At 39.1% G+C, this 9,993-nt stretch overlaps 1 protein-coding gene across 1 annotated transcript in view; it reads left to right on the forward strand.

The window, feature by feature from the left end:
• The window catches only part of PLA2G4A (phospholipase A2 group IVA), a 163,681-nt gene extending 154,206 nt beyond the window's left edge, over positions 1–9,475 (forward strand). The window contains exon 18 of the mRNA XM_069544150.1: positions 8,872–9,475. Within this exon, the coding sequence (XP_069400251.1) occupies positions 8,872–9,003 (132 nt within the window). The 3' untranslated portion in view covers positions 9,004–9,475. The remainder of the gene's footprint in view (positions 1–8,871) is intronic.
• Positions 9,476–9,993: the final 518 nt, after the last annotated feature.

The raw sequence follows: 9,993 nt of genomic DNA on the forward strand, positions 1-9,993 counted from the left end.
TTGTTTCTGTGGTGATGGCGAAAATTTAAAGAATAATAGAAGAAAATCAACATTTTAATCTATGATTTTAGGGGAAAAAAAAAACAGATATTCTCAGAATAGAGTTGTATTTTATAAAACCTCATGCTGTTAAAAACAAAAAAGCACTAAGGGTTACTAAAGCAATAATCCTCTGTTTCCAGTATGAAGCCAGTAAAAAAATAATTATATTGTCTTCTCATGGGGATGAAATGTATTAGACTTGATCAGTTGTCCTCAAATGGATTAAAAAAATAGATTATAGGAATGTATAAATACCCATTGGACTTGGGAAAATTAAAGGATACATACACAAACATACAAGTATATCTGCATATCAACATATATGTATATATTCATGTTTATGTATATGACATATATATACATATAGGTGTATATAATTTACACAACTTCATTTTTCTCATTGTTTTCAGTTCTGGTTTATATAAAACTCACTAAGCTATTTAGGGAATGATGTAGTTCTGATTATATATTTTACAAACATTCTTCATAGTATGAATAATTCATCTTTGTTTGACACATAGATGAAAAAGTTAATGCCTAAACAAAACCAGGCTGAATCCCAAAATAACTGTCCTGACTTAGAACTCATCAAACACAGATTTTTCACAAGCCATTCAATTAAACAGGTTTTAATTACTCCTAAGAACTTACTTGACACAGTAAGTAGAAGCCAGGTCATGGACTGTATATCATGTTTAGCTCTTAGATGGGCTATTTTTATGACTTTGAATAAGCTGCTTAAACTTTTTGAGCCTCAATTTCCTCATCTCTGAAACAAGTGTAATGGTACCTACCATGGTGGCAGTAGTGAATTTTCAGTCAGGTGTGCAGTTCAGTTCAGTCACTCAGTCGTGTCCAGCTCTTTGTGACCCTATGAACTGCAGCACGCCAAGCCTCCCTGTCCATCACCAACTCCCAGAGTCCACCCAAACCCATGTCCAGTGAGTCGGTGATGTCATCCAACCATTTCATCCTCTGTCGTCCCCTTCTCCTCCTGCCTTCATCCTTCTGAGCATCAGGGTCTTTTCAAAGGAGTCAGCTCTTCACATCAGGTATTAGAGTTTCAGCTTCAGCATCAGTCCTTCCAGTGAATATTCAGGACTGATTTCCTTTAGGATGGACTGGTTGGATTTCCTTGCAGTCCAAGGGACTCTCAAGAGTCTTCTCCAACACCACAGTTCAAAAGCATCAATTCTTCTGTGCTCTGCCTTCTTTATAGTCCACCTCTCACATCCATACATGACCACTGGAAAAACCATAGCCTTGACTAGACGGACCTTTGTTGACAAGTAATGTCTCTGCTTTTCAATACGCTGTCTAGGTTGGTCATAACTTTTCTTCCAAGGAGCAAGTGTCTTTTAATTTCATGGCTGCAGTCACCATCTGCAGTGATTTTACAGCCCAGAAAAATAAAGTCAGCCACTGGTTCCAGTGTTTCCCCATCTATTTGCCCTGAAGTGATGGGACCAGATGCCATGATCTTCGTTTTCTGAATGTTGAGCTTTAGGCCAACTTTTCCACTCTCCTCTTTCACTTTCATCAAGAGGCTCTTTAGTTCTTCTTCATTTTCTGCCATAAGGGTGGTGTCATCTGCATATCTGAAGTTATTGATATTATTGATCTTAGCTCTCCAATCCAGGATTGAACCCATGTCCTTGGCCTTGGAAGGCAGTGTCTTAACCACTGGTCCACCAAGGAAGTCCCTCAGTCAGGTGATGGATGAACAAATAGTTCCCTACAAGCAGAAGCTGCTTAATAAGTGGGAACTATACATCATGAGAAACACTGGGCTGGAAGAAGCACAAGCTGGAATCAAGATTGCCAGGAGAAATATCAATAAGGTCAGATATGCAGAGGACACCACCCTTATGGCAGAAAGTGAAGAGGAACTAAAAAGCCTCTTGATGAAAGTGAAAGTGGAGAGTGAAAAAGTTGGCTTAAAGCTCAACATTCAGAAAACGAAGATCATGGCATCTGGTCCCATCACTTCATGGGAAATAGATGGGGAAACAGTGGAAACAGTGTCAGACTTTATTTTTTTGGGCTCCAAAATCACTGCAGATGGTGATTGCAGCCATGAAATTAAAAGACGCTTACTCCTTGGAAGAAAAATTATGACCAACCTAGATAGCATATTCAAAAGCAGAGACATTACTTTGCCAACAAAGGTCCATCTAGTCAAGGCTATGGTTTTTCCAGTGGTCATGTATGGACGTGAGAGTTGGACTGTGAAGAAAGCTGAGTGTCGAAGAATTGATGCTTTTGAACTGTGGTGTTGGAGAAGACTCTTGAGAGTCCCTTGGACTGCAAGGAGATCCAACCAGTCCATTCTGAGGGAGATCAGCCCTGGGATTTCTTTGGAAGGAATGATGCTAAAGCTGAAACTCCAATACTTTGGCCACCTCATGCGAAGAGTTGATTCATTTGAAAAGACTCTGATGCTGGGAGGGATTGGGGGCAGGAGGAGAAGGGGACGACAGAGGATGAGATGGCTGGATGGCATCACTGACTCGATAGGCATGAGTTTGGGTGAACTCCGGGAGTTGGTGGTGGACAGGGAGCCCTGGTGTGCTGTGATTCATGGGGTCACAAAGAGTTGGACACGACTGAGCGACTGAACTGTCTGAACTGATACCTAGGTATGTCTATATCCTGCACCATGATGGATATATGTCAAGACCTTTGCAAATGGTGAGAAGTAAGAATAGAAATAAATGAGTACAGGTAATAGCAGCCTAGGCAGTAAATGCATGTATTTTTGAGGGAATGAATTTAGGCTTCCCTCTTAAATTATATAACCGCTGAGATTTTTCATGGGTGTGTATATGTGTGTATGTGCCTCACACCCAGGTACGACTTCTAGTTTTCACGGACATCTATCTCTCCTTTGATGACGCCCACTCCTTGTTTTTAACCAGGAAAGCATATTTTATTAGAATCAAAGCTTCTTGATAAGTGATGAGAAATAAAGATCAGCCGAACTCTGAGGTGGGCTGTTAGGTCATTAGGCTCAGTCATGAGCTAAGTCACTGGCTCCCACACCATTTGACGAGAGTCAGTGACTCATGCACACAGCAGCAACACAGCACATGCTTCCTTGCCATAGACTGTCAGAGTTGCTCACCAGTTGTGGACACTGTATACAAACTCTTCTCATGCACAGACATCTGAGTGCCCGTCCCACGGAGGCAGTTTTCAACTTTTTGGCCACGACCACTATGACTTCAGGGGAATTTTCAGCTTCAATTCACATTCTGACTTAAACCTTGACTCTGAAAAGACCAACCTGTCTCTGACAGCTATGTGCTTCTGTTGCTTCATTTTCCAGAGGATCTCAGGGGGCCAGCCTCACTGAAGCTAAATTCCTGTTCGTCTTAAGTGGCTTCTGTTTCTTTTCATTTTGTGACAGCAGGCTGGGCTTCTCATTAGCGTCAGGTTTCTGCACTTACTCAGTCCTCCCAAATTCTTTTTCGCTGAACATTGCTCAAGTGCTTTTACGGTGGCAGCATATCAATTTTGGGGGTCTTTTTTTTTTTTTAAGGAAACCTAACATATAGTGACTTACACTGGTAAACAAGTGGTATGTGGAAAATGCAGAGGCTTTGAAGTCAAGCCAAATTTGGTGCTCAAATTTTTGCTGTGTGACCTTGGGCATGTTGGTTAACTTTTCCAAATTTTACTTTCCTCATTTGTAAATGGAAATAGTGATATGTATTTTACAAGATCGGGATGACGATTAAGGAAAAGAATATAATTTAAGAGCTTAGCATGCATGAGACACTCAATAAACTGAAATGGGTAGTATGATAAGGTTGTTAATTTTTATCCGTGTTCATATTTATCTTCTGCTTTTAATTATAAATGTAAACCATTTAAAAGCAATGGCTTGCCTTTTTTACCCTGTATCCTCCAGAGATACTGATCACAGTGGCCAGTACCAAAGTAAATATGTAATAAAATGTCCACAATTCGTTTAGAAAATGTCATCGACTTACTGGCTGAAACTGTTGAAGAATGTTAATATGCAGGATAAGGGGGTAGCGAGTGTCAGGATATAGGACTCTGGAGGCAGATGCCTGACTGTGGAGTAACTCCATGAAATGCATGCTGACCAGGTAATGTGGTTACATGCTCTACCCATAAACTGCCACCTTGATCTGGAGGTAACACACCTTCTGAGGTTTCTTTTCCAAGACCTTGATGATTCAGTTATCCCAGGAAAATTACTGTTACACAGTTTCACTCATTCAATGTATTAATTTAGCAGGCATACTATAAAAACAGTGACAGTTTATTCAATATATACCAATGCTACGTAATCATGAGCTTTTAAAATTCTTTCTCCAATGATCCTATAAAATATTAAATATTAGGTGTTAACTAAAATGAAGAAAGGGCTTCCCTGGTGACTCAGCTGGTAAAGAATCCACCTGCAATGCAGGAGACCTGGGTTCAATCCCTGGATTAGGAAGATCCCCTGGAGAAGGGAAAGGCTACCCACTCCAGTATTCTTGCCTGGAGAATTCCATGGACTGTATAGTCCATGGGGTCGCAAAGAGTTGGACACAACTGAGCAACTTTCACTTTTCACTCAAAATGAGGAAAAACATATATCCATAAGTATTGGTATCTACTTCATTTGTTGATATTTCATCATCATGTTAAGAGTATTTAGGTACAAGTTAAAGTTTTTATCTTCTACAAAATAATTTAGAAGTTTATTATATATCATAGCCTTTTAAAAGTGTGATATCTCTAGGCATTTCTTTGTTTTTAAATTGAAGTATAGCTGATTTCCCTGGAGAAAGGAATGGCTATGCACTCTAGTATTCTTGCTGGAGAATTCCATGGACAGAGGAGCCTGGTGGGCTATAGTCCAAGAGACCGAACAGAGTCAGACACAACTGAAATGATTTAGAAAGCATGCACGCATAGCTGATTTACAATGTTAAAGTTCAAGTTACTTTCAAGTATATTGCACTCTGATTCAGTTCTCTCTCTCTCTCTCTCTCTATATATATATATATATGTGTATGTATATATACATATATATATATATATATATCCCTTTTCATGTTCTTTTTACTTTTAGGTTACTACAAAATATTGAGTGTAGTGTCCTGTGCAGTATACTAGGTCCTTGTTGGTTATCATGGCCTTGAATATTAGGCCCAAATTCATTTACTTTTAACGCTACTTATCATCTTTTTTTACATCTTATTTATTTATTAATTCAACACGTATTTATTGAGTATCTACTGTGCCGGGCACTGTTTTAGGAACTAAGGATAAATAATGCACAACATGAAAAGAACAAGGAAAAGTTTTGAGTGCTTGATATAAACCAGATACATCCTTTTCAAATATTGAGCACTCAGAGCTGGCCTATGAGGTAGGTACTTTTTTTTTTCTATGTGAGGCAACTGAGTCGTGGATTATTGTGGCTGACTCCTGGAAGACACACAGTTTTGTTGAGGGGCTGAGATGGGGCCATAGGTTGGTTTGTTTTCTTCCTCATTCTTTCCTCACTTTTGAACCATCTGTCTCGCAGGCAGCCTTATTTCCTGGTTACGCCATACACAGCCTCCTTCCCAGCCAGCCTACTTCCCAGGTATTTCCTGTACATGCCCTCAGCCTCTTTATGAAACTATCCTTTTCCTGACAAGACCCGGTCTTTCCACTCCATGTATCAAATCCTGCTTGTCCTTCACCTCAGCTCAAGTCTCATTGTCCCCAGGCATTGAACTTTATCCTGTTTAATTTGACCTCCAGTGAGCACCTTCTGGACAGTCATTAATCTTACAAATATTTATTTTTCCCTTCCGTGTTCTAAGTGCTGGAATCAAAAATGAGAAGACTAATAAGACCTTTGCTTTCATAACACCAGTTTCGATTCAGAAGGCAGGCATTAACCAGCAAATCCACAGTAATTTAGGCCAGACTATCCTCTTGCCTTTTGTTATATTTAGAAGTCTTATTTCTATTGCAGAATACATTGTAACTTTCTTCTAAGGCTGATTTTAAATTTTCTGTTCTGAGAATTCAGTGCTTACTTGTGGAATGCGTCCCATCTCATGCTTCCAAGTTTGTTCCTTTTGGGGAGTGATGACATTTTGCATGTTTTCTTACTTCTTGCCTTTATTGCCAAATATTTAAAGTATCTGGCAGCTTGGGAGACCATTAAATGGTACCAGAAAGATGACCCATGTCTTATTTGGGAATAGGTGATGGGGATGGAGGAGGTTGATTATGAGGATCTGTGCTAGAATGACACTGATGGGAAAGCTTTGGAGTTCAATGACTTTCAGAGGGGAATGAAAAAAAAAAATAGATATGAATACTATTTACAGCAGGGGCTTTCCTGGTGACTCAGGCGGTAAAGAATCTGCCTGCAATGCAGGAGACCCGGGTTCGATCCCTGGGTCAGGAAGATCCCCTAGAGAAGGAAATGGCAACCCACTCCAGTATTCTTGCCTGGAGAATTCCATGGACAGAGGAGCCTGGCGAGCTACAGTCCATGGGATTGCAAAGAGTTGGACATGACTGAGTGACTATGCTACTATTTATAATTACTTAGTCTAATAAGAAAATAGGAAGGCTCAAATATAACTTAATGTCTCTTTGAACATGTCTAATTGTACCACATATCCTGCCAAAAGGTTTTAATTTAGCCACTGATGTAGTATTAAGCTCAGCCATTCCTGTTGATACATCACAACCAATGAGTATTTTCTGCAATAGCCTGAAAATCTGGTTAATGGTTTCATAGTGTTAATGTGCCACCTAGTGGTTCAGATTGCACATTCTAATTGTATGTGATTTAGGTTTTTCAGGACTTCCCTGGTGGCTCAGATGGTAAAGCGTCTGTCTATAATGTGAGAGGCCCGGGTTTGATCCCTGGGTTGGGAAGATTCCCTGGAGAAGGAAATGGCAACCCACTCCAGTACTCTTGCCTTGAAAAATCCCATGAACGGAGGAGCTTGGTGCAGGCTACTATCCATGAGGCTGCAAAGAGTCGAGCACGACTGAGTGACTTCACTTTCTTTCTTTCTAGGTTTTTCAGAGTTATAAATGTGGATATCCATTTTCCTTGATAATCATGACCCTTTATTAAAAGTATCTGCCAGATTCCAACTATGATAAACCCACTAATTTGTGATATTCATAGTGTTGTTTTTGCTCAAACACTGATATGTTTTTTTGTATTCATGAATTCATAGTAAAGGGGTTGACTGCAGTCATTATCAGTGTGATGTCCCCAGTGATCTTTTACATATTTTAAAGGTTTTTAGTTATTTGGGAAGTAAACAGTTGATTTTTAATTTTACTTGGGTTCTCTGCAATGAGAGTTGCTGTGTCTTATGTTGCTTTGGTGCTCTTTTCAGAAGGAGAGACTAACTCAAAACTTGCTGACATGATTTCTAGAATGACAGTGAGATTAATTAAAAGGAGACATAGTAGGGCACATTTGATAGTGTAATGGATTTGCTGACTTTTATCATAAAAAAATCTGCTATTGGCTATATATGGTGGGTTTATTTCTAGTAAATATTACAGCCTCCCATCTAAGGTAAAGCTCCTAAATTTTCTCATGTATGGTTAGTGAAAATACCAATAATAAATAGATGCTAGTTGTGAAATGTTTCCTATGTGCTAGGCATTAATAAATGACCTCCAGTTCCCACAGAAGCTCAGATTAATGTCATTATTTCCATTTTAAAGAAGAAGAAATGGCTGGGGGATATAAGTTAATTCCCCTTGATATCCACAGCCAAGAAATCCCTATGCCTGGAGGCCCTCTAGTATGGTCTCCATCATAGACCTGAAGCCCCATCTTCTATTTCTATAGAATTATGTTTCCCTCACTCATGGGAAAGATGAGGTCAATGGATATCTGTTTTACTTAAAAGACTCAGTAACATTCGAACTCATCTTTTTCAGTAGACAATTATATATCGATTATAAAATTATAATTAAATTGTAATTTTTAATTATAATTATAAAATTATAATTAAATTGGAAAATTATAAAATAAAGCTAAAATTAAATTAAAATTATATATAATTGTCTTCTGGGAAAAACACATAGAAAATTAAAAATCACAAAGCCAATAAAGGCGTCACATTCCCATGATAAATCCCTCTTCCTAGAATATGACAGTTTGTTTAAAGTTACCATTAGCAAACAGAGGGCCCCGCCCTAGTGGGTCTCACATAAGTCACAGAAGATTAATGTAGGTTAGCATCACCCAAGTCACGCATTTCTCTTCTCCCGGCTTGCCCATGGAGATTGGATGAGGAAATGGGAAAACCCTACTGTGTACACATCTCCAAGGCCAAGTGGGCCACACCAGCTCTGGGTGGGAGGAGCTCTGATGTTGTAAACTTCTCAGACTTGCCTCATTTATAGATATATAGATAGATGACTGGAGAAGGCAATGGCACCCCACTCCAGTACTCTTGCCTAGAAAATCCCATGGATGGAGGAGCCTGGTAAGCTGTAGTCCATGGTGTTGCTAGGAGTCAAGCATGACTGAGCAACTTCAGTTTCACTTTTCACATTCATGCATTGGAGAAAGAAATGGCAGCCCACTCCAGTGTTCTTGCCTGAAGAATCCCAGGAATGGGGGAGCCTGGTGGGCTGCTGCCTATGGGGTCGCACAGAGTTGGACACGACTGAAGCGACTTAGCAGCAGCCGCAGGTGGATGGTAAGTGATAGATGGATGATGTATAGAGACAGATAGATAGAGATACGTATGTCTTGCCCAAACAATTGTTTCACTGAGTTCTGAGTAACACTAATTACACATCTTTTGCCTCTATTTGCAGGTAATAAAGAATGCTATAGTTGAAAGCATCGAATATAGAAGGCAGAATCCGTCTCGTTGCTCTGTTTCCCTCAGTAGTGTTGAGGCAAGAAGATTCTTCAACAAGGAGTTTCTAAGCAAACCCACAGCATAATTTGTATACTGGAAAGGGTAGCAATTTCTGATGTGAAGGCCTTTTGAAATTCCGTGACAACTGGATTTAAAAGCCCAGGACAGGTATTAGCACTGATCTTAAGAGACTGGTTGATACTCAAAGTTGCAGTTACTTAGCTGCATGAGAACAATACTTGTAAAACTTTGCTAGATTGACAGATGATGTCAATTTTGTAAAAATATAGCTTAGCTACATTTTCTATCGGTATGAATTCCCTGATGCAAATGTAGGGACATATACTGTATTTTTTAGACACTTCTCACCAACCAGCTCTGTGTCCTCTTTTTTTAAAAGGTGGTTCCTTTTTTAGAATATTTAACAGTTCAATCTTTAAAAGACTTTGTATTGTGTGTGAGTGTAATTCACTGACTGGATTAATTCATGCCATGAGACAACACTATTTTTTATTTATATATACATATATGAAATAAATACATCTGTATACAAATGAGCAAGAGGTAACAGTTTTTTTGTTGTTGTTGTTATCTTTAATGAACTATTGTGCTGTGGCTATGACAGATGCTCAGATTCATGGTTTTCAGACACAAAAATTGTTAACCCTACACTCAAATGTGAAACAACATTTTAAATCATGGTGATTTTTCTTAGAAGAGAAAGTATGTGTTTTTTGAGCAAATGGTTTATATTTATTCAGAATATAGGAAAAAAAATGTTACCCCTTCTAGTTTACTTTGCTGATACTATCCTATTTGTGTGACAGACAGCAGTTACCTCAGAGAAAAAATCCCGAAGAGTGACAAGTGCTGTATCTGTAAGGCTTGTCTTAGGGACAGTCTGTATTTCATGACTGTGGTTTGTCACTACTGAACCACTAAGGTTCAGAGTTAGTATCCCAAATAGAAGGGCTTCCTTTTCTTGCACTGAGTCTACCATTCTTTAATCTCTCTGTTCATGTGTCTTTTTCCCTCTCACCTTTCACTCACATTTCTACCTGTGAGGAAAGACAAG

Source organism: Ovis canadensis, chromosome 12 (genome assembly GCF_042477335.2).
Source record: "Ovis canadensis isolate MfBH-ARS-UI-01 breed Bighorn chromosome 12, ARS-UI_OviCan_v2, whole genome shotgun sequence".
In the NCBI taxonomy this organism is placed as follows: domain Eukaryota; kingdom Metazoa; phylum Chordata; class Mammalia; order Artiodactyla; family Bovidae; genus Ovis; species Ovis canadensis.